Source organism: Eurosta solidaginis, chromosome 5, assembly GCF_040869045.1.
Source record: "Eurosta solidaginis isolate ZX-2024a chromosome 5, ASM4086904v1, whole genome shotgun sequence".
NCBI lineage: Eukaryota > Metazoa > Arthropoda > Insecta > Diptera > Tephritidae > Eurosta > Eurosta solidaginis.
Window position 1 is genome coordinate 203,669,044 of NC_090323.1, and position 26,884 is coordinate 203,695,927.

At 36.0% G+C, this 26,884-nt stretch overlaps 1 protein-coding gene across 1 annotated transcript in view; it reads right to left on the minus strand.

Annotated features, from left to right (window-relative positions):
• Positions 1-10,295: 10,295 nt before the first annotated feature.
• Kah (Kahuli) overlaps positions 10,296-26,884 on the minus strand; it is a 48,632-nt gene continuing 32,043 nt past the window's right edge. Inside the window, exons 2-4 of the mRNA XM_067787578.1 lie at positions 22,334-23,066; positions 22,097-22,269; positions 10,296-19,750 (exon numbers count right to left, since the gene is read on the minus strand). Coding sequence (XP_067643679.1) covers positions 19,005-19,750; positions 22,097-22,269; positions 22,334-23,043 — 1,629 coding nt within the window. The 5' untranslated portion in view covers positions 23,044-23,066 and the 3' untranslated portion in view covers positions 10,296-19,004. The remainder of the gene's footprint in view (positions 19,751-22,096; positions 22,270-22,333; positions 23,067-26,884) is intronic.

The window sequence follows — 26,884 nt, forward strand, 5'->3', positions numbered from 1 at the left end:
TGGCTAAAGTATTGATTTCGTTATCAAAAATTTATATATTTGCTATCAAAAAGTCATGGATTTCTATCCGTTGATTATGAAATGGATATCGATAGAATTTCACTATAAAATCGATGGCACATCTGTTACCCAACTACATGAAGCTGATAAGATATCAATAAGAAGCCAATAACAATAAATAACGAAACATTGTAGTCTATGATATCACCTAAAAAATAAAAAATAAATGTAAGGCGCGATAACCTCCGAAGAGATCTAAGGCTGAGCTTCTCTTCCAATTTGCGTCGTGCTCCTCTTGATTTTCCCTACAAATTGACCGGACGGAACCTACATGATTTTATGCCGACTCCGAACGGCATCTGCAAGGCAGAAGAGTTTTCACTGAGAGCTTTTCATGGCAGAAATACACTCGGAGCGCTTGCCAAACACTGCCGAGGGGCGACCCCGCTTAGAAAAATTGTCTTCTAATTGAAAACTTTATTTCTAAAATGTTTGATGTTACTTTGCCCGGGGTTTGAACCCAGGGAATCCGGTGTGGTAGGCGGAGCACGCTACCATCACACCACGGTGGCCGCCCAAATGTACCCAATACAATAATCTGTCGCTTTTGTGAGCTGGAGGATGAAACCCCGGCTAAAAATCTCCGCTAATGAGTCGCTCTGGCAAAACAGGGACTCTCTCACCTAGGTGTCGTCACCATTAATCCCCACGTGATAAATTCCTGAAGAGGTATCTTAATACAATGAAAGCTTCCACACACACTAATGCGCTAAAAGATCTGAATAAAGATATTAGTGCGTCGAGACCTATTAATAATAATAACTGGGTTTGCAGATGTGACTTTCGGCCAAAGAAATCGGCTGGCACGCTTTTTAAGTTAAATAACTTTGTTTAAATAAATATATTTACTTTGATATTTGATATTCCGGGTACAATTTCGTCTTAATTTTCTTTGGCTACTACTGCTTTTTCCGCTCGCTGAAACAACAACAACAACCATTATCATATATGTACATACATATCGAGGCTTTAAGTCAGTAGGTTACTCATACGCCCCGACAAACGGTTTATATATGAGCAAGATTTCTGGAAAATAAATAAATTTGGATTATTTCTAAGTAATTTTATAAATTTCAAATAAATGTGTGCGCTGTAGCATTAGCATCAAGCTTTTCAGTTCAACGCTTGTTTCATTGTTAACCCATAAGCCGCTGGGAGCGGTTGATGGACGCCGTCGTAAAAAGACTTTAGGGTATTCTTCCGGTGAGGGCAGTAATGATAATAAATATTCTTATGGTCGCCCAAATTTCGCACCAGAGGAAAGGGATACTTCCACTTAGTGGTTGGTGGAAACAGATGGAGGAACACTTGATATGTCTTGGTGCTTGACATTGGTATTCAGAGATAAGTTACATCCACATACATTAGAAGAATGACACGCTAAATGGTGGCGTCCTTCTTTCTGTAAATTTATCTGGAGTTGAAAGAACACAATCCCAACACTGTCCAATTTCTAAATACATCGATCTGTACGTCATATGAGTTCCCTCTTTTAAAATGGATTATCGCAGTGTTCGAAGCTACATATTTTCCAAGTTTCAAGTCCCTGGCTCAACGAGAATCAGCCCGCAGTTTTGTACTGAATTTAGGCACATAAAAAGCAACATAACCTTATGGTAGATACATTAAATAAAAATGTTTGTTCCGCTGCACAAACACTGTACAGAACTTATTTCGTATCAGCTTTCGTATCTGGTCAAAGAGGATAAATACAATAAGAGCCGTCACTAGTTATATTTTTGGCATTTACTCGATGTATACTGAGAAGTAGTCGCTACTTTTTTTTTGGGCGAGCTGTTTATATATGTCTTCTATACATTTTCGTGGGGTATTTGTGTTTATTTTTCGACTGTATTTAATTAATTTATTTAATTCTCTTACCAAAAATCACAGTTGCACAAGGGGCCTACACGGCATGGATAAATGCGAGACAATTAAAAATGTCCTCTCAGGAAACATTCGGCATCATTTTTTTCAATTTCCAGCGACATACTCGCCACAAAATAACGAGTGACGGCTCTTATTGTATTTATCCTCTTTGATCTGGTGACAGATTACTGTACCAGTTCCTCAAGGGCAATACAGACATAAAATACCCATATATGGTTATCAGTTTATTTTATACTAACAGTCGTTTATAATAAATATTTATATTTGGTTGTGTCATCCCACTGACCTAAATCCTATTTGCCCACTTTTCAATTAATTTTTATTTTTTTAATTTAGTAAAACTCTATTTATTTATTTTTGATTTTTCAAATAGATTTGTATAACAATTCCACACATTTTAATTAATATTCATTCAGTTGAAGATTGAGTTGATATAATCAATCTGGGTTTCAACATTGTGCATCAATCAACACCAATACAAATGCACATATACAGTACGCAAATGAAGATATTTTAATTTACAACACATACAAACGTACATACATACATACACACATACTACATATAAACATAACATATGCACATACATTGAAGTGAATACAAATTTAGGAACGTAAAGATTAAAAAATAAATTGATAGCCTTGAATGAAATTGCTTGACTGAGTTTTTAGAACAATTTATTTATTGGCGCCAATATATAGATCATACCCAATTACACACCACTACATATACATGCCATACTAGTGTTGGCAAAACATCGATAGTTTAGTTCTATCGATTAAATCGATTCTTGGTGAGAAAACAATCGACTGTTTTGATAGTATCGATAGTTATTAGTACAAATAAAACATTCAGAAAACTTGATAATGAAATATCGAAGAATTATTATAACACGAATGTTTATTTAAATCGAATCCTTTTTGAATGTAACAAACAAATTAATGACAAAAACTCCATTAAGTATACACAGATGAAAAGTTATGTTTCACAGTAAAATGATTTAATGTGCCTACTGCCAAAATATTTTAGATATAATCACATATTCTAGAGCAGTCTTGCATTATTGATTGTGAATATGGCGGATATGGCTTCAATCAAAATATTTGATATTTTGCTTTAAAAATAAAATTTTATTCAAATTGGTATCTTTCAGTCTGTGTCTTTTTTCACTATGTATGTGGCCGGCTTTCGAAAATATGCGCTCAGATGGCACTGATGTTGTGGGAATGCATAAATGCTTGTCAGTAAGTTTCTTCAAACCATTAGAAGAATACGCCCAATATAAGAGAGGACATTGGTCTTTATCAATGACTGGTTTCTCTATATATTGCCTTATGTCTATTATTGCATCGCTCAGAGGAGAAGATACCACGGGTGTGTCTGCTGATGGCAAAAAAAGTAACGATTCAACTGTTAAACTTTTAGAACATACAGCTGTTATATTTTTTACTGGTGTATTGCAATGTTTATAATTAGGTAGTGGGCTTGCTTTGTAATATATTTACAGCTTTGTCTGCGTCGGTTTGCGTTTTGAATCCCTTTTTCTTAAACCTTGCATCGAGAATCGTTCCTAGTATCAAAGCAGTTCTTGAATAATAAGGGTGAAGACGTTTTTGAACAGATTCCATGATAAGCTTCAATACGTCTTTTGCACAGTCAGTATTAATTTCTTTTTCCAATTCTTTCGATTGCAGCGTGATTCCACGAAGAATAGGTATTACTAAGAATGAAGTTGGGTAGCTGCTACCTGATATCTCTTTTGTTACTACTTCAAAAGTTGCGAGCCTTTTTTAAAATTTCATCTATTTCACCATACTCTTCGGCAGTGAGAGCAGGTGGGGTTTTTTTCACAATCCGCAAGAGCTGCTGATAGTTCCGTTTTTATTTTGGAAATGCATTTCATCATATAATATGAACTGTTCCATCTAGTACATACTTGTTGGATTAGTTTCAGCTCTTCTTATTGTTGAGTCTCTGTATTTGACATAATTTGTCGGAAGCTAACGTACTTGAACGAAAATATGTTACCAAACTTTTACACTTTTTTAAAATGTTTTCAAAATATGTGCTTTAAAACTGTCCTGCACCACTAAGTTAATTGAATGCGCAAAACATGGCAAGTGACGAATTTAATTATATCTGCAACCTTTACCATTGTAGTGGCGTCATCCGTTACAATCGCTACCACTTTGTTTTTAATTTTAAACTCCTCCATTATCGAGTCTATTACCTAGAAACATAGATGTTAAGTAATGATTAGATAATGCCAATGATTGCTAATTAACCTTCATTTGCGAAATTCTCTAATTCATTAAATAATTAGAATTAGTTCAACTAATTCCCATTAGATAATTGAAATTTTTATTCCAATTGTAAATCTAATTGCAATTAGTTGCCATTAGCAAAAAAATTGGTTTACCTTTACAATTAGAAATCTAATTGACTTCTGCTAATGCAATTCGATATTCAATTAGCTCGAATTAGAATCAATTATTTTGATAAAGATAAATTTTTTTCAAAGAATTATTGAAGTGAACGAATAATGATGTAAATAAATATAAGGAATTAGTTGAACTATTTCTAATTGTTTTATGAATTAGAGAATATAAACCAATTGCATCAATTGCTAATTCTAATTTGGTATTTAACATGTATGCCTAGAAATAAGATTTTTTACATCTAATCCTTTAATAATAGAGTGCAATCAACAACTTAACGTAGCAATAGCATCCCGATTTAAGAAATCTTTGATTGCACTCTTCTTTTTGGTACATCTGGTTCAGAATCAGACAGGATATCCAGAGAATTGTTTCCTTCAGTTGATGGCTCATGAAGTAAACGCTTTAGTTTGTAGTTATGCTTTCTTTTAATAAGGTCAAACATGTTTGTGGTATTTCCACAATATTTATATTTACTGCAACAAAGCTCGCATTGTACGAACTTAGAGTTTTCAACTTTCTTAAAAAATTGTCACCCACTGGACTTCTGCCTATTAATTTTTCGCATTTATAATTTTCTGAGCTGAAGAGCTTTGACGTTAGTTCAAATAACACATAAAATAATGAGACGGCGAATTCGCTCAAGAGATGCTAATCTGTAGAAATTTGGTAGGTTTTCTATTCACGTAAAGTTCGAAATAATCGATAGTTTTAACGATTGTTTTAACGAACTATCGATGGATCGAAAGTTCAGAAACCAGCGATAATATCGATAGACTATCGATGTTTTGCCAACACTATGCCATACGCATTTGCATAAAGCAGCGTAAATATACGTACTTTGATAATCACAAGCATACACATACACATATACATACACACATCAAGTGGTTGGAGGTTAGCTTCCTGATAAGCCTAAGTCTTGCTCTACATTCAAGGGTTAAAGTGCTTTCAATGTTTTTGAAGTGAATACTTTTGATTTGTCTTTGTTCTAAATCCGTACCTGGTCCTTTCATCATGCTGAATGCAAAAACTCACCGATTACTGATGCGTAAATAGCAATGGATTCCAAGGTTTTTCTCCACCTATTTGCAAGTAATGTGATCTTAACGCAAAGCGAAACCATCACTTAATAGATAAAAAAAAAGCGTGAGTACCAAGTACTCGTGAAGTACGAACAGTACATATACAGTTGCATGCCTAGAAAAATAATGTTAACTAGAGCTCTCCCAAGGGTTGAAGTTAACCTACAATGGAGGTAATTTCACGAGAATCCAATAATTTTGGGCTTTTTGATAAAAGCTCCATCGACCTCTTATCGGTAACAACCGATACCCACGAGCTATTATTATACACAGCGTGCTTTGCACATAGAGTATATTAACTTTGATTGGATAACGGTTGGTAGTACGGTATAAAGGAATCGAGATATATATAGACTTCCATATATCAAAATCATCAGTGCCTACAAAAAATTTTATTGAGCCATGTCCGTCCGTCCGTCCGTCTCTCCTTTAACACGATAATTTGAGTAAATATTGAGATATCTTCCCCAAATTTGGTACACGAACTTATCTGAACCCAGAATAGATCGGTATTGAAAATGAGCTATTTTGGATGATAACCGCGCCCACTTTTTATATATATAACATTTTGGAAGACACAAAAAACCTGCTTATTTAGTAAATAATACACTTAGAATGTTGAAATTTGACGTGTGGACTAATATTGAGACTCCTACTAAAAATTTAAAAAAAAAAATTTTTAAATGGGCGTGGCACCGCCCACTTGTGATAACATCAATTTTACAAATAATCATTCGTAACAAAATTCGGCAGAGAAGTTACTTTTACTATAAGAAATGCTTTGAAGAAAAATTAACGAAATCGGTTAAGGACCACGCCCACTTTTATATAAAAGTTTTAAAAGGGCTCGTGGACGAATAAAATAAGCTATATATTTGCAAAGAAAGAGCTTTATATCAATGGTATTTCATTTCTCAAATGGATTTATAACAATAAATGGGAAAAACTTCAAATTAAAAAAAATGGGCGTGGCACCGACCCTTTTATGTCTAAGCAATTTTCTATGTTTCGGGAGCCATAACTCGAAGAAAAATTAACGGATCGTAATGAAAGAGGGTACACCAATTTTCCCTATAGCAGGGAATATTTCTAGGAAAAATGGACGAGATCGGTTAAAGACCACGCCCACTTTTATATAAAAGATTTTTAAAAGGGTCGTAGACGAAAATAATAAGCTATATCGTAGCCAAAAAGAGCTTTGTATCAATAGAATTTTACATTTCAAATTGAATTATTACATTAAATTCGAACACTAAAAATTTTGAAAATGGGTGTGGCACCGCCCCTTTTATGACTAAGCTATTTTCTATGTTTCGGAAGCCATAACTCGAAGAAAAATTAACGGATCGTAATGAAATTGGGTACACAAATTTTCCCTATAGTAGAAAATATTAGAATATAGAATAATAAGCTATAACTTAGCAAAAAATAGTTTTGAATCAATGATATTTCACTTATCAAGTTTTATTGTAAGAGGAAATGAGGAGAAATTTTTTTTAAACGGGCGGTGTCACGTGTTATGTAGAAAAGTAATTTATCTGAAATGAAATGTGCAATTGAAGCTCACGCTGGGTATATTTTGTTCGGTTATACCCGAACTTAGACACCTTTACTTGTTTTATTATCGCCTTTTTATCGATAGGTTATTGTTATGGTAGAGTTGCCGTCTTGCTACCGGCTTCTTTTCGCTAAGCCTTACTTAGTAGCTTAATTGGCGGTTTAACGGTTATGGCCGCTTAACAGTCGCTTCTTCGGTCTGCTAACTGGGGCCAATTGGTAACTCCTTCCAGCGGTGTGTGGGCCGCCCTCTTCCCCTGCCTCACTAGGCGGGTTCCGATAAAAATGCTTTCTTACCGGCAGCATCGTCTTTCATTCGAAAAATATGGTCGATTAACCGAATGAGCGATTGTAGACAAGATCGCTAATACATAAGTACATAAACAGGCACACGTTCTTTTGCCAGAGTGTATGAAGCCATAATTTATAAATAAAAATTTGCAACTAAACAGTTTCATTGTTTGGGGTTATCAACAAAATAAACTAAGAGCGTGTAGAATTATTGTTAGTTTGGATTAACATCGTCTCCGGAAGTTCTATGTAGTTTAAACATGGTGGTCCAAAATTGAGTTTGCGTACTGCACCCACGTATTTCTAGCACCGAGACGAATAAACAATATAGACACATAGACCGAATGAGTCCATATTGTTACCCGAAATTTTTCAACGATCAAACTCAACCAGAAACCAGTATCTATGTTATAAAATAACTCCATCCTCTTGGTAAATATTGCAAACTTTTTAGGACCTATGCTGCTTCTAGATATGATAGCTGTGTCTTAGCCTGGCGAGCGCAGGGCAAGAGAACAAAATGTCCATTTCCTCCTCCGAATCGCACTTCCTACATCTGCTATCACATGCCTATTTTAAAAGCATGTTACGGCAGAAGGCAGTGGCTAGTCGCAATAATCATCATGTCATCTACAGTCCCCTCGTTTAAATGCCAAAAGCAACTTTGTTAGTCTAAGGTTGTAAGACCTGCACATGATCTTCGACATTTCGCAGTTTCGACGCCTTTCCTGTTTGGTGGATCACGTGTAGCTCTCGCTCGCTATTAGTACGTCCCAATCTTATTTGAAGTATACGGTAAAAGCTTCGAGAGATGCGTCCTTTTTAGCTAGCTCTCCCGCTTTTTCGTTCGCTGTTATTCTCATATGTCCTGCGACCCAATAAAGATGTATTTGTGAAATTATTAACGGTTAAGGGGCTACGTGGGTTAATCGGTTTATCGATAACTACTGTCGATATCCTTTGAACCAAGTTGAAAAAAGTTTTTTTTTTGGCATATGTATGTATTCACTTGTAGAATAATTCACAATTTAATAAGATTTCCATCAATAACCCTTCAAGACGAAAATTGAAATGTATCGATATACAAGTGACCCGAACTAAAATTGCCCTAGATCGCTTGTACCAAGCAAGATTTTCTAAACTACTATTTAGCATTATATATCCACCTACTTATAAATTATACCCCAATTTGATATAAAGTTCCATCATTAACCCTGCAAGCAAAAATGAGAATTATGTGTACAAAAATGACCCATCACCTTAATTGTCCTCTATTTTTTCAACCAAGCAATGTTTTCTAAACCTGTTTTTTTGCATTATATAGGCACCTATTTGTAGATTAATCCAGAATTTGATCCAAAGTCCTATCATTAACGGTTTAACCGTTGCATGAGGCATTCGATTTATCGACAACTACTGACGACTACATCGATTATTGTGTACATCTCTTGAACCAAGCCAAATTTCAAATATTGTTTGTTGCATTATATGGCTACATACTTGTAGATTGATTCTCAACTTCACTCAAGCTTCTACAGTTAACGGTTAAGGTGCTAAACGGGTTTATCGGTTTTTCGATAACTAGTCTAGCTGTGCGTATATCTCTTGAACCTAGCGAAGTGGAACCCTAAGTCAAGTTGTTTCTTAATCTACAAGTAGGTTTCTATATATTGCAAAACAAGAGCTTAGGAGACATTGCTTGGTTCAAGAAACATTGTGCAATTTAGGTCCTGGGTCATTTGTTCACCGATAAACTCCCATTTTCGCCTTGAAGGGTTAATGATGGAACTTTATATCAAATTGTGCATTAATCTACAAGTGAGTATATATGTATATATATTGCAAAAACAAAAATTTGCATTTACTTTGATTCAAGAGATATACACCAGTGGACAGTAGTTATTGATTAACCCATGTAGCGCTTTTGAAATTGCGAAACTCTACAACTGTGATCCAGATTACTGGATGCTTTAGAGACTTAGACCACGTTTACACATGCAATAATCTACAATAACTCCTCCATTGATAATCGACTCGTTTACATGTCTTGGAACAAGATGATTAGATCTCAAAGTTTCTCTTTGATTTCATGCTTACAATTTGAGGTGACATCCTAGAGGTGGAACTTTCTCTCTGAAAAAGAATCGTGATATCTAAAATTTGTTCATAATTACCGATTGTTGAAGGGAAAATTTTATATGGGATGTCTTCCCCATTTCCAGCTGTAAATGAGAAAGCGTTATTTGGAAATGCCAATAGTTACTTAAAAATGAGAAAGCGTCTTTTGAAAACGAGAATAATTACTTGAAAATGAGAAAGCGTAATTTGAAAATAAGATGTGTAAATAGTAAATGAGATTATTCAGTTGTAAATTAGAAAGCGTCAAATGTAAATGCGATTGAGAATAAGCAATTGTAAATGCGAAAGCATCACTTGTAAATGAGAATAACCAATAGTAAATGTGAAAGCGTCACATGGAAATGAGATTAGTCAATTGTAAATGCGAAAGCGTCACATGGAAATGAGAGCAGTCACTTGCAAATTCGAAAGCGTCATTTGAAAATGAGATTAGTCAATTGTAAATGCAAAAGCGTCACATGAAAATGAGAGCAGTCACTTGCAAATTCGAACGCGTCATTTGAAAATTCGAAAGCTTCAATTGTAATTGAGAGTAGTCACTTTTAAATGTGAAAGTATCAAATGAAAATGCGAAAGAATCATTTGTAATTGAGAATACGGAGTCAGTTATTAATAAGGAAGTATCACTTAAAAATGCGAAAGCGTCATATGGAAATGAGAATAGTCAATTGTAAATACAAAAGCGTTAAGTAGAAATGAGAAAAGAGAGTAAATTTTGAAGGAGAAAATATTAATTAACGATTAAACTATTGTTTACTGTAATCTGAACAAACACTGTGAACTATTTAATTTAGCTTACCTCATTATATCGTACATTTCAAAAAATATCAACAACTTAATATTTTATAATTTTTTTTATTTTTAGTTGGATTTGCAATGGCTCTTTTTATGTCACGAGCATTTGCATGCAATACTTAACGTAATCTTTGGCATAATTAGCTTTCTTTTGTATATATTGTTTGTATGTACATAATATTTAAAATAAACACTAATTGAATATAAAAAAAAATTAAATACTACCAAAAATATTATAAAATACTAAGAAAAAGAGAAAAAGCTATACAAATGCGCTGTTTCTACATTGGCATTGCTTAAATTATAAAACTACATACATATGTACATTTTAGAAAATCAACTACTACTACTAGGATTGAGTAAAAGTTAATATTTTTTTGATACACAGTAGTGGGCACATAATTGGGACAACAATTAGTACGAGGATAACAATTTTAGAGTATTTTTTTGGAATGATGGACTCAGACGATGCCATGTTCCAAGTTCTATTTTATAGATTCTCTTATTATTATTCAGCCTCAAAAAATTAGGGGACTGAAATGAAAATATAAAAGACTTAGACATCGACTGCTGAGTGAAATATCACCCCATCTCGGCTGTCTTTTCGAAAACGCTCTATCGCAGAACACGGTTGAAGAACGCCCTATCTGAGCTTAAATTCAATACATTTATCCAAGCTAAAAACAATTTCTACCATGAGAAAGCGAGACGACTATTTCCCCAAAATTAGTGGCCGTGGACGCTAATGGATTGCCTGCGGAGCTATACAAGTACGGCGGTGAGGAGTTGGTAAGGCGCATGCAGCAGCTTCTTAGCAAAATATGGGCGGAAGAGTACATGCCCGACGGTTGGAATTTAAGTGTTCTTTGCCCAGTCCACAAGAAGGGGGATACTGCAAAATGCACCAACTATCGTGGAATCAGCCTTCTCAATATCGCATATAAGGTCCTTTCAAGTGTATTGTGCGAAAGATTGAAGCCCACCGTGAACCGGCTGATTGGACCTTATCAGTGCGGCTTCGGCGTTTATTTGGGAACCAGCATCAACACTAGCAACAACATCAGCACTGAAATCCAGCGAAGGATCAAACTTGCCAATAAATGCTACTTTGGACTAGGTAGGCAATTGAAAAGTAAAGTCCTCTCTCGGCGAACGAAAATCATACTCTACAAGTCACTTATCGTACCCATCCTGCTATATGGGGCAGAAAAATGGACCATGACAACAGCAGATGAAGTGGCTTTGGCAGTGTTCGAGAGAAAAGTTCTTCGAAAGATTTATGGACCTCTACGCGTTGGCGATGGCGAGTACCGAAGAAGATTTAAGGATGAGCTGTACGAGCTATACACAGACATCAATATAGTCCAGCGAATTAAAACGCAGCTGCTGCTCTAGCTAGGCCATGTTATGCGAATGAATGATAATGCTCCGGCCAAGAAAGTGTTTCTATCGGAACCCGCCTATGGAAGCAGAGGTAGAGGGCGGCCCCCACTCCGTTGGAAGGACCAGGTGGAAAACGATTTAAACTCCCTTGGTGTGACCAATTGGCGCCGGTTGGCGGAGCGAAGGAGCGACTGGCGCGCCTTGTTGGACGGCCATAACCGTTTAGACGGTTAAGCGCCAATTAAGTAAGTAAGTAGTGAGTTTGACATGTTTTTGTTTATGTATTAAATTTTATTTTTACATTAATATTTTTCACAATAAAAACAAAGTGATGGTTCACGTTTTTCACAAGAAAGTTGATTTTAGTTGTGTTTTTATGCACAAAATTTTGAAACTAAAAACAAAATTTTCATTTGTCAGAAAAAATAAAGAAAAAACGGTCGAATGTTAAAAACAACATCGAAATACAAGCTGTTTCATTTAGGTTCTATTTTATTTTTTGTATTTCGTTAGTTTTTTGCAAAATAGTTTACACACTTACAGCAGTACTGAAACCGTATTAGGGGGAGGGCGACAAAAAATATAAGAGAAAATACGAGATAAAAACAGAGAAAATAAAGTAGTGGCATATAGGTATTAGCTTGTTTTCCAATTAAAATTTTTTCTAAGCGTGCAGAATAAATTGTGAAGCTTTAGAAAAAAAAGCCCAATAATAAAAAAAGTTGATGTTGTTTCGATTGGGTCTTGAGCGCAGGATGTTCGGTGTGAAAGGTAGATCACGCTCCACCACACCAATGCGATTTACTGTTCACATCTATCATCACTCAATACAACAACCAACAGTATTAACTCCAAAATTAGTTTTGATATCACTCCGAAATGTGATAACACTGCATATTTTTTATTATTTTTTTGTATACAACTAAGCAAATACCATCCTGATCTGTAGTAAAGCAACAATATATTACTAACTCATAGACAAAACTTGGTGGTATAATCGAAACAGCTTTCGCCTTGTCCGTCCTGATGTCACGTTGTTTAAATTTTTCCCAAATTATTAAATAAAAAATAAATAAATAAAAAAAATTGGTAATATTTTCATAAGAACATTGTTATACTGTTTTCACACAGAAACTTAATGATCTCATTTCACCTTCTAATGAAATCGTAAATTTTTTGCTTTCACACAGAAGTAACTGCTCGATTAGTATGAAGGATGAAATGTCAAGCGAATAAAATGACAATGCTATATGACAGACAATCATGGCGGAACGATACAAGGTGGCAGCATGGTGACATACCTACATACATAAATAAGAATTCCATGTACTTTGTTTTTGTAAATTCGATGGACAAATGTCAAAACCGTACTGCGCCAGAAGTTGATGTATCAAATCAAATAAAAAAAAGGTTATAATCAGCTGTTCGATGCGGCCACCTTGTATCGTTCCGCCATGCAGGCTATGACATTTACGTTGACAAATGACATTTTTAAGCACTGAACACACCAAAAACTAAGAAACTGAACGCTCCCAACAGAGTTGCATTGTGCTTTTGACTTCATTAGGCATTCGATTAGCTACTAATGAAATAATTATAGATTCGAAATTTGTAGGGAAGATTGAGCTCAATAAGCGTCTTAATGTAGAAAACTGCCTTTATTATTCAATAAGCCGTCTGTGTGAAAACAGTATTAACCTATTTATGTATGTAACCACCACTGTGTATATACAACATATAAAAGGTATACAAGGGGCAAGGTTTCATATCAATACAATGTTTTATTTAAGTATACATTTCTATACAACTACTTATTTCATATAAATAAAGAGATTTCGAATAAGTACTAACTTTCAGAGAAGTACAAAGCTTCATGGAAGTATTAAGTTTTATGCGAAAACGAGCTTTCATACAAGTACAAAACTATAAAGAAGTACGAAACTTCAAAGAAGTATAAAGTTTCATACTGGTACTAACTTTTATAAAAGTACAAAGCATCATAGAAGTATTTAGTTTCATATAAGTACAAACTTGTATACAAGTACAAAACTTTATAGAAGCAGAAAGTTTCATACAAGTACAAAGTTGCATACAAGTAAAAAAATTTATAGAACTAGAAAGTTGCATACAAGTATTAAATTTTAAAGAAATACAGAGTTTCATACAACTGCTAACTTTCATATAAGTAAAAGCTTCATAGAAGTATTAAATTTCATACAAATACAAGCTTTCATAGAAGTACAAAGTTTCATAAAAGTACAAAACTTTATAGAAGTAGAAAGTTTCATACAAGTACAAAGCTTCATAAAAGTACTAAATTTCATTCAAATACAAGCTTCCATAGAAGTACGAAACTTCAAAGAATTACAAAGTTTCATACAAGTACAAAGTTGTATACTATCGTTTCCAAACAAGTACGGAGTTTTTTCATATATGTTAGTTCAACTTTTTAGAAAATTTACACTTTACTTTAAATTTCAATTACAACTTTTTATACATTTCAATTCTACAAATATTGCACGCTTTACGGCCTCAGCTTTATAAAACACATACATATAAATTAATATATATATTTTTTTGCGCTTTTAAAATTAAAGACTAGACAATCTCGTCCGTTTTTATAAGGATTTATATATACAAATTAAGAATAGTTTAAAATACGTGATTTTCAGTATTTTAACTTATTTTCTTATTGGCAAGTATTTAATATTATATTACTATTTTTTAACAAACTAACATCACTAAAAAAAGCACTAAAAAAAGAATACAATTTGTGCAAAAAGCTGTCTAATTTTTTTTTTTCTACTACTATAACTTCGTTTTAACTTTATTTATGTATACTTTTAAGGTAAATGTATTAAAATATGTATTTGTTTTTGCTAACTTTAAATATCTTTGCATGCCCTACTTATTTAGCAAAACATTTCATTTCATTGAGTGAATATTTATGTAAAAATTTATGGAAAGCTAACAGAACTTGTTCGTTGCAGAATACTGTAATGTTCCTAATAATAATAAACCATCATATATTAACATTTAAACGCTTAGGCGATTTCGGCCAATGCGTAGTAAGTTACGTCAGCCAATCCGGCTTCGCAAAACTGATGCCATTTACGTGTATATGTTGCTTAAACTTGGTAAGTATAGATGTACCCAGGTACATATATTAATAAGTAAAATTAACAAATTTCCTAGACAAATCTACTTATAGAAGGTTTTGAATTTTCATAATCATGTATCGGTTTGTTTTTCTTCTCGAATCATACTCGTAGAATCAACGAATCATCCTTTGAAGCCAAGGGTCAACTGATAAATATGGGACGGTTTATATTGTGGCGAATATTAGCATCACTATGATGTTAGTAAATAATCACAACAACAAGAAAGGAATCAGCCACACTTATGTACAGGGCAACGAAGAATATTCTATACACACACCAGCAGCTCGAAGTGAAAAGATTATTTCACATACACATGTAGTCAGCAGACAAGAGCAGAAGCTGTTACTCACACATGCATAAATAACCAAGTATTAGATACAACTGTTGCAGAAGGCATGTTCATGAAAAGACTAGACCTTAGGAGAAATAGGTGAACGGGTCTAACTGAGAGTATAAAAACAGTCCGATGCAAGTGATAATCAATCAGTTTGATTTAAGCACACTATTAGTGAAGTATAATTGTAATTGTGAAGTATTACTTCCAAAATAGACTAAACAAAAACCATTTTGCAATACTGAATATTGGAGTTTTTTATTCGACAGTGCAGCGATTCGAATGTTAGCAGAAGGTGGAAAATTTGCCGAATTCCCGAAATTCGTTACAATATTAGCAGTTATTGATCTAATTTCGCTAGTTCACATATGTCATTCGTAAGTTATTTTAATTTAAGAAATTATCTTCGATCCATGATCGTACATTTAATACTACGATACGGTTCCAGTAATGAGAAGGCGTAAAGAGAAGACAGAAATCAATATCGAGAAAATGTTTATCATAATGCGGAAAGTTATTTTGTATTGAGAATACGTAAATTATATTAAACTCTAGTTAAACTACGAAGCAGTTTTCCAGTCACAGTTTAAGACCGCATTTGGGGTTGGGTTTTTGTACGCAACACTGGTTTTGCGTTATCTAAGTAGTTTATAGTGTTGCCAGACATTTTTCAGAAAAAAGGCTAGATTGACAAAAATAAAATATAAAAATTCTTAAGGATTAAGGATTAGTTTCCTCGAAAGTGGTGCCGCTAAATAGCGGCCGTCACATAGCGGTAGAGAATGTTGTCAAAAATATTGCAGTGTAAAAGTAATTACATATGTGGAAGCTAAGAAGACAGTGAAGTTCACCGTAACGTAATATAGCTGCAGGGCATTAATCATTACGGCCGTCATGACGGTAGAAACTCAATCATCGCCGTTTTTTGCGGTGTTATTGTCAAAGCGGTGAACATTTTGTCAAATACTTGAAATCTATATATATCTATATATCTATAAATCTTATAAAATAAAGTCGCTAAATGCCATACATATGCACATAACTTCACACAGAATGTTCCGATTTTAAAACGGTTTTTTGCATTTGAAAGCTTAGCTACGTGAGATGGTACAGTTATTATAATTTGAAGATATATATTATAGGGGCGTGGAAAATTGCCAAAATGTAGTAAAAAATCATAAAATTTTTGTTTACACAGCTATAACTCATAAACAGATGGATGGATTTAAAAAATTCTACTTTTCAGTAAAACTTTGAAATATTTACCTTCGAACTGCATAAAAAAAAATACTTGATTCCTTTCTTATATCAGCCAAATTGTTTAAACAAAAGTAGCATTTTTACCAAAAAATGTGTTTGTGTGGTTGTTCGCTATGAACTGTGGGCGCTAATTGCTTTTGAGTGAGGCATGATGCGACACATACATACGTACATATATAGCATTCGCTGCGTTATTTAACTTCGGGCGTAGGTTTATCGGTGTGTATGGATGTACATCACTACATAGTATAAAACAAAGTCACTTTTTCTGTCCCTATGTCCCTTTGAATGCTTAAACCTTTAAAAATGCGCAACGGATTTTGATGCGCCTTTTTAATAGATAAAGAGTGATTGAAGAGGAAGGAAACGATGAACATATTTGGCTGAAAATTGGTGGAGGGGTAGCTTAGAAGCAGGAGACAGACATAGGATAATTTTTATCCCGTTCTGGCTAGGGTCTTGAGATCAAAACGTGGACCTGGGTAATCCTGGGATATGTTTGTACAATATGGGTATCAAATGGAAGTTGTTTTTGAGTACTTTGATACGGGGTATTTTTCGTACCCGCGGGTAACTAGGGTCTCGAGATATAAGCGAAAACGTGGACGCGGGTACCCCTAGAATGTGTTTATAAAATATGGATAACAAATGAAAGCTGTTGATGAGTGCTTTAGTACAGGGTAGCTTTCATACCTATTGGTGACTAGGGTCTCAAGATATAGGCCAAAACGTGAACCCGGCTATCCGTAGAATGTGTTTATACAATATGGATAAAAAATGAAAGCTTTTGACGAGTGCTTTAGTACAGGGTAAGTTTCATACCTATTTGTTACTAGGGTCTCGAGATATAGGCCAAAACTTGGGCCCGTGTACCCCTAGACAGAGTGTATACAATATGGATAAAAAATGAAATGTTGATGAGTGCTTTAGTACCGGGTTATTTTCATACCAATTGGTGACTAGGGTCTCGATATATAGGCCAAAACGTGGACCCGGACACCCCTAGAATGTGTGTGTAATATGGATATCAAATGAAAGCTGTTGCTGAGAGCTTTAAAGTAATTTTCATTGTGATATTCGATTTATTCGCATCAACCTGGCAATACTGATAAATATGCATGCAAAACCGAAATAAATACATGAATTAATAATACCCACATACCTATTTACATACGTCCTATGCGATTTGCCTATAATTTGGTATATAAATTTGCCTATATTAGTATTTATGGTCCTTTTTTCCGGGAACTAGACCAGAGACGGACTGGGACTGAGACTCGGAATGGGACTGGAACAAAATAGATACCACCCTCTTGGACTGGCAATAAATGATGAAGAAGAATGAGAAGAACTTGAGATAAGAGATAGATGAAGTGAAAAAGACGGAGGTAGGAGTGAATAAAATGATTAAGAAAAAGTGAAGGGGGGGAGGGCAGAGTTAGACGGAAAAAGCTTAATAAAATGTATTCATATAGACCAAATTTAGGGCAGAACAATGTCTGCCGGGTCTGCAGGTTATTTACAAAACAAAAAAAATTATTGAATTAAAATTTTTTTCTTGTACGTTCATTTAAAGAAAATATAAAAAATCTAAAAAAAAACAAGCAAAAATGCAAAATTAAATTTTGCGAATCGTCTACCGTAACCGTTCGTAGTTTCCAACAAAGCGGTGCCGCTGAAAACAGTGAGTATACCGGCCGCTCTTTAGCGGTCGTAACATAGCGGCACCGATTTTTTCGGTACCTTAAGAAAAAAATCTAAAAGTTTAAGGCAACTTTCTACGCGTTTTATTAATTTTTTTTTTTTTCATAAAAGACATAACAGAATAAAAAATTTAAATAAATTTTTACTCCAATTTCATAAAAAAATTAAAAAAAATAGTTAGCAGATGCAAACTGTGTTTTAATTTAAAAGGGATAATAATGGTCTCCTCGTTAGTCATGTTTAAACTGAGTTTGTGAATAGTACAATCATTATCGTAAGCGAAAAATCGATATTTAAAATCTCAACAAATCGCATCGTTAAAAGTTAGTGAGCTCCACTGCATTAATGTTTCTCAAGATATAAGTTGTTTTTGTAAAGTTGCCCGCGTCCGTAGGGAAATTCTTTTACTTTTTAGTGAAATTCCCTATTGTAACATAATAAAGCGTTAGATATAACGATTTCGGTTTTCAATAACACTTTATCGATATTCGTTTATCTACGATCAGCTGTTGTCGCTTAATAAAAGAAAAATATTTTAGTTTTGCTAACGGCATTAGAATATAGTGAATTCCCCAACAGCTGCCTTTACGAAAACGCCTTATCTCAGAACTTTATCAATTCAGAGTTCTACATGAAAATTTAATAAATTTTCTGCTAGAAAGGACCGTATTTGAAATTATCTGAGGGATAGTGCATTTTACGGCAGAGTTTAGAAAATACCACAACCATATTTAGTAGCTGTTTTTTGAACAGTCAGCCGCGTGGGGCGATCTTCCAAATGATTTCAAATACATGCTCCTTCAAAGTTTCCAGCCATAAAAACAGTCCAAGCTTTTATTTTTTGGGTAATTTGTTTTGTCTTTTTATCTATAGTGTAGTATGATGTATATTTCGCGTTGCGCTAGCCCTAAGCTAAAATTGCATAATTGCTTGTCAACTCAAATGGACTTGTCTTTGTTGAATGTGTAAAATTATTTTTGGGTGAAAAATCCACCGGTTGATCTTGCACCTGAATGTCATTTCTCAAATTACAATATTGCAATGGTATATGTGGAACTATATCTGTGGTGAAACCCTGTTGCGTCCCATTGAGATTAGAACGCTCCCGATAAATTAGTTGATCAGTGGGCGTGGCAGCTGTGTGTATAACGCTAATACGTTTGAAACGTTCATAGTCCTCTTGAGACATGGGGCTTGTAAGCATTGTGTATGATTTTTCTTGTACTAAATTTGTTTTCAGCGCATGGTTATTAGTATCGTTTGTTAACATCAAAGTTTTTGGGATTTCTGTAGGATTTTCAACGTAGGCATGAGCAGCCTCTCGGCGCTCTCTTTCTTTTTGTAAAAGTTTGTTCGCCAATGTGGATTTGGTTGAATCCGATGAGTTCATTTGAGTATTCACAGTTTTCGCATTGGAGCTATTTGTTGTGGAATTTCGATTTGTACGGGACTCAGCACGTTCACTGGTACGATGATGATTCTTCATACACGACGATTCTTCGTGTTTATACAAATAGGATTTGAGAGCAAAAGCTTTGCCACAACGAGCGCAGGTGTGTGGTTTCGTATTCGAATGCGTTTGTATGTGTGCTCTTAGATTGGATTTGTCCGCAAAGGCTTTGCTGCAAACACTGCACTTGAAGGGTTTTTCGCCTGAAACGATGGAAGTAGAAAAGTGGTTAAGGGATATTAGAAAATAGTCCTATTAGAGTGTACAAATAAATACATAAGTAATGAGATCCGCGGCCAAACTGGCTCGTCCGTGTTAGTTGAGTAAATGAAGATATAAAAGTTGACTACCAGGACGAGTACGAACGAGACTATACCATGTTTTTCTATCTTTAAAAGGGGTCAGTTCAAGTAGCAGGTTTCTCCGCACAACTCTAGAGAGGATGATTCGGAAATTGAATCGATTAGGAGTGTTATTAACCCTAGAAGGATAACGTTATTTGTTTACCCTAGAAAGATAACGTACGTCTGAGAGACGTGTTCAAGTTTAAGGACCCTAAAGATATAAAAAAAAACTTACATTTCTTTTTTTGTTTTTTTTTTAATCATTTATTTGAAATATATTCACTTGTTTTAAATGTTTTTTAAAGAAAAATATTGTTTTTTTAATATATTAAAAATTAAGTTTGACTTGTCTTGGACTTGTCCTTACAAAAATCAGTTTTTTTCGAAAGAGCTCAGTTTATAGCAAAAAACTTAAAATAGAATACATATCCTTGTACTTCATCTGAATGAATTAATTGTTTGAAACTATATAAAAAAAAAAATATTACCTAAAGTTACCATTTTCGGCAAAAATTACATACAAAATTAGTCATGTTACATAGTCACGTAAAAGATAAGTATACGTCTCCTAGACGTATTTTTAAAAAACAATCGTATATATTTCAGCAAACAAAAAAGTTACTACTGAAAAACACCCCCCACTGACAAGCTGGTAATGGTAGCTAAGAAAACTGGGAATGAGAATGTTCTCTCTTTACGATTGTGGGACACTGAGAGAAAAATTAAAACGACGAACGTCTCACAGACTTACGTTATCTCACTAGGGTTAAAGCAAAACTTCTTGCAAAACCAAACCTAAGATAATCTTACCTCTTCAGCAGTAAGCAGTTAAATGTACTAAACACTACAATGTGAAACTTAGTCACTCAGAGAGAGATCCGACTTTTTACACTTAGTTAGGTTAGGTTGAACTGGACGGTCAATAACGAACCGACAAAGACTGAATGTGTGCATAATCTTCCAAGAATTTGTTTGACGACCAAGCGGTAAACTCCCAATTAGGTACCAAAACTTATGTTATAGAATAACTCCGTCCCCTTGGCAAGTTCTAGAAGTTTTCTAGGACCTAACTAAATTGCCTCCAGACTCAGCAGCTCTGCCGCCCCTAGAAGCTGGAACCTTGACCACGCCAGCGCTGAACACAAACCCAGAACTTGCCCAACTATTTCTTCCAGCATCTGCTGTTACTGACGAGGTCTAACTTATAAGATATGAGCAACTTTCAACTTAATGAGCCTAACTTCGTAGGATCTGCACATTATCATATGCAACTCCTGTTTTTTTCTCCCAAACGGATTGGGACGTCGATTTATCGAGTGCTGCACCCTCCTGTGATAACTCATCGGCCTTTTCGTTAGCTTATACCCCCTTATGAGCGGGAATACAGGGCAGACCCAACGGATTAGGGTGCTTAGAATATACCCGTGGCAGGTATGCCTGTCGTAAAAGGCGACTAAAATACCAAATTGATTCAAGGGGTTGTGTTTAGGTCAACCCTTTCAAGGGGTTGCCAGCGCAATAAATAGCTTTTCCAACCCAATTGTCAACCTCACCTACCCGTGGCGAATCCTGTTTCTTTAACAGCGGAGGCTCTGGCGACCCTGAGTTCCTTATGGATCTATGGGGTGGGAGGGCGGTATGGCCTAGAAGGTTTCATGTGGTCATACCAAATCGTTCCCGACATGGTCGGGATAGTACCTTAATGGTGCTTGTTTCCGGAATGTATCAGATCTGCATCCGGCAAAGGACCATCAACATCGATAACACTCCCCAAGGCCTTCGGAGAGTATCCTTATCGCTACACCGACAACAACAACAACAAGCGGTAATACAGTATAGGCGTATAGTTAGGTCTGAGCGGAGTCTCTCCAATGCTTTTTTGCATTCCAGGAAACTACTTGATAAAGTACTGTTTGAGATTATTGCCTTGATCGACGTCTGACTATCGATATACCTATATATATTGATGCACGATTCCTCCAGAATTTCTGCTGATTTCTTCACGGCTATGATTTCCGCCTGAAAGACTCTGCTACGCACTACTGTCTGGAAGCCTGTAGAATCTACTTAGTTCTGGATCGACAACAGTAAACAGCATACCCGACCCCTTCCGTTAATTTGGAACCATCGGTATACTTGAATCCCAGCTTCTTCTATCAATTAAGTGACAAAGAACTATATCTATAAAAATATTCATAAACTTACCAGTATGTGTACGTATGTGTCCCTGCAACAGCCATGGACGGGAGAAGCGTTTACCACAGAACTTACACTCGCAACCCTGATTATGAGTACGAACATGCATACTGAAGGCGGGCATTGAAACGTAGACTTTCTCGCAGTACGGACATCGTCGCGCCTTTTTATCCATAATTGACCTAAACGAAAGAGCATAATCAAATCAATTTAAGACCCTACATAGTCTAGTTATGCTGTACATACCTGTGAGTTTGTCGGTGTCGCGCTAAATTGGATGATGTCGAATATTTTTTACCACATTCCGGACAAATATGCTCGTCTTCAAGCAAATGACTACCTATAGTACCCTCTGTACTACCATGGCTCAGCTTACTAAGCTCAGAATGATTCGATGAACTCGGAAAATGTTCTTCACTACTACAACTTGGCAGGCTGCTGCATGAATGTTCATCGTAACGGGAATGAGAGTCGGATATTGTTGAACGACGCAATTTTTTACGATCAAACATTTTGTGACTGTAATAGTTGGAATCATCATCAGAGGATGAGTAAAATGCTGCACGCGTCGTTGTTGTGTGGGTGTGTCTAAATTTTTGTTGATCCATTGCGTTGTTGTGTGCTTGCTCTCCGATTTCATAATGCTGGTTATTGATACAAACGTCCTGACTATTCGACCACGTAACACCATGAAACTCGTTTCGGAAATTCGTGTTATTTGGAGTTATTAAATTTGTTTGTTCTTGGGGTGGTGTGGAGGGAAATTTTGTTAGTGGAGTTGAAGGTGGAGGTGGCGTCCCATCAGTTAGATACTCTAACTCCTTATTACGTTTTATATAGTCTTTGATTTCTGTGATGTTCGTCGTACTGAGCCGTCCAGCGGCTAGTGTGACTTCAGCTAATTGTGTGAGATTGTAAAGCTCCTCTGGTATTGGAGTTGGTTGTTCCTTCGTCATTTTGGTTTTTTTTCGAATTTTATCTGAAAGAGATCGTAAAAATGTAGTTGTTTCAATGAAGAACGAAGTACGCTTTTCTAAATAAGAACCTCTTATGAAATTTGGAATGTAAGGAAACGAGCAACTATACTATAAGCACTGTTATACAAATATGTCTGAAAAGAACAAGACCGCCAGAGCAGGTATTTACAGACCACTTCTTACGACGATAAGATGATCTTCTGTGCATTAACTTGTACTGTCGTCCACAAGTCAAACTCTGTTATTTCTGGCACGGTTAAGAGGAAGTGCACTTCTATTCGAATACTTTTTTAATCTTCAATAAATCAGATGATTAGCATCCCTCCGATAGCCTGTCGTGTGCAGGAACTATTTGGTTTACTGGTCTCTAACGTAGTTTTCCATAGAGCGGTACGTCAACTTCACATGAAGATAGCGATAGAAGACGGAAATATGTTTGTAATAAAGAAAGAGATAGCAATAGTAAAAACGAATATGAAGTACAGAGGAAGGAGTGATACCTCGACGACCAAAACTTTGAGAGAGCTTCCTTCGAGGTGCGGAAACTGTACCACTGCCAGTTTATAAAAGTCGGAGTAATGCGACTGAGACAGAAAGTTTGACTGGAAGAGCCATTGATTGAGGTAACGACACATTTACATTGATTTGAGAAGTTGATGAATCATGGTCATAAGGACCTTGAGGACTCCACAATCTTATAGCTTTGTCCGCGGTAAATTTCCTTAATAGTGTTTACTCGATTTTCCTCACTTTAAACTAATGTTAGTCTTGAAAGCTGTCTGCCCTTTTTTAGCCATATCGGAACCTTTCATGACCATCTCTTCGCTTCCCACGACAGCCGGTTAAATGTACAGCAGCGACTCGGGATTTTTTCCCCCGACCAAGGGTTGTCTCATCAGTGTAACCCCGTTAAATTTGTTGCGTCCCTCCCACCATCTCATCAGCAAATTCATTCATTTTAGTAGCATAAGGACCCAGCGAATTGAGATACAGAGCTGCCTAATGGACATCAGTGAGGCTCAACCCCTACTTTCAGTATCCGATTTTATCAAATTAAATTCTTCAGGCAACCCTGCCGTCAGAAAATATCCTCACATTCTTTTCTGAGACTGTGTTGTTCTGGAGCAGTTCAGCTGCTTTTACATTACAAAAGTCAGGAAGTCGCCGATGCTTCGAATAAAGCTCAGCTTGAGTTTCTTCTTTTTTTCTTTTTGAGCCATCTGTGTAGACTGTAATTTACCTAACAATTTTAAGGCCCTTCTCCCACTGAAAGATATTTTATGCCCTGCACCTGAAATGCAATGTTAAAAACTGGGCTTACTCTCAGACGACCTTGGTGGAATTTTATAAATGGGCGTGCCGACCCAATTTTACTACAAGGGTTAAATTCTTCTGGTTCGGAAAATCGCAAGCACCTCGTCGCATAATAATAGATCTTCCAAGATCATTTTGGGGGTAATATTGGTGCGTCTGTAAGACCAGTCAAACTCCCCGGAAGTTTTGAGGATTGCTACGATGGTGTAAACATACGGCTGGATATGAGCTCGAGTTGTTTGCATGCCTTTAACATGCCAAAACTACTTTATGTATGCCGGGGTTATTGGACTCTGAAAACGCTGTTCGCCGGGCCTTTATCGGCAAAGGAGACTGCGCAGATGACTCTTTATGCTCCTGGGAGGCCGGGCCTCAACGATCAGATGGCTAAAAAGGTCTTGTCTGTTCGTACTTCGACCCTTACACGTCCTTGCACACTCCTGATCGATCCAATAGAAAATGATCAAGTTCAGGTTGAAGTGAATGCTAAAGACCCATCTACCAATTTTAATACCAGAATAGCATAGCCGACAGACATTGTTCTTCAGGAAAACTAACTTATCCACATTTGATGAGTGCTCCTCCATCCTATCCTAATCACTCTCTTTCCCATTCTCGTCTACTTTATGTTGTTTTAGTTCTTCTTATTATAGTCTTTTCGGCATGCCATCAAGTCCCATTTCCTTGTTACTCTTCTTCTCCCTCTCCATCTCACTCATCTACTCACAATTCTACGCACACACCCATTCTTGCTTCTTGCACTCTCCCACTCCCACTTTGACGCCTCCTACTCTCACTATCACACTTATTCCCACTTTTACTCCTACTCCCTATACCTATACTAACGCGATTTCTTCATATACAGACCCTTTTTACCAAATATTGGATAGACACTTCAAATACTTGGAGAGAGTTAAAAATGTTTACCTTTTAGTAAAAGAGGCGTAGGGTCGCCCACTTTTCAAAAATTCTATGCAGATTGATTGATATACGGGATCCTCATACCCAAATATCATAAGTTTGAGCCAACACTTTCCAGTAGTACCATTGGGATTGGTATTTGAACGGTAGAAGATTTAGTGCGGTTAGAGTCACTCATTGACTTAGAGGCTTCCAATGCTTCCTCCTTTGCAAAAAATAAAACACGCATTCATATCTGTTTTTAAGATATCTTATCTAGAAATGACCAATTGAGCTAAGTCCTAGAAAACTTCTAGTATTTGCCAAGAGGACGAAGTTATTATATGTATATTATAAATTCTGGCACCTGATTGGGGTTCTTCGTTTGGTCGTCAAACAGTGCAGTTCAACCTAACGTAACCTAACTAGAAATTTAAATGCCCAAATTGTTAATAAAAACTGCCTACTTTGGGGATTAGACAAGAAAATCACATATTCGTGTCTTTCCTTCAATGCTATAGCAACTACCTATGAACTCCACAGCCTAGTCATGGCTTGCTAGCTCCGTAGCACAGTCTCAGCGCTGTTGAAGAAGACACCATGTTTCAGTAAAGGAGATGCGAGCACGTCAGACAAAACCCTAAATCAAAGAAAATTGGGATCCTGGCCACGGGGGATGGATAAGGGGTTGATAAGCGCAATACAAAGCTTTATAGCCTCAGATCTTCCGCAACCCAATTGTTAACCCCACCTACGCGAGGGGAATCCTGTTGAAAATATGAATGTATTATACACATACTTAGCGGGCGAGACTCTGGCGACCCCAAGTTCCTCATGAACTAAGGGGTGAGGGCGGGATGGCCAGCAGGTTTAATGTGGTCATATTAACCGTTCCCGAGATGGTCGGGCTAGTATCTTAATGGTGCTTGTTACAGGGACGTATCTAAAAGAGCCCATTGTAATCCGTTCTTGAAGATAACTGCTTGAAGTATAATCGGAAATGTTGTATCGAATAACATCCAAAAGACTATAATCACATCCCAATACGCTGAAGTTTTGAGAAAAAAGTGTACAGTTTCCAGCAGAGCCTTTCGGCCCTAGTCTGCGCTGTGTCTGATACCTTTGTATATACATTCGTTCGCTCTTTCATCCTTGAGAAATTCCGCCAATAAATTGACTTCACGCAATTAAAATCCGCCATGCGCATTCGGAAGACGCACTGTTCTACATAAGAAAACGTAAATGAAGATGTTGAAAATTAACCAAGTTCGATATTTCTTTACGAACAATTACTCAATTTAGTTAATTGACTGCGGAAGTACTTATGAGCTAACAACTAATATCAAATATTTGGTTTGCTACAAATTAAATAAAAATGATTGTTTATGTTATAATTTAAGGAAAACATAAACACCACATGGGGCATTAAATGTTGACAGAATCATTGTAGGCCCACAAGCAGAGCATAATGAATTTCACAATATTGCAGAAGCTAAATGAACCCAAAACATATAAACAGATGGACCGCAAATAATTCGGTGGAATATATATAATCTCCAAACAAATATTTTGTATTTTCTTGCGCGCAAACCCCAAATCCCCGACC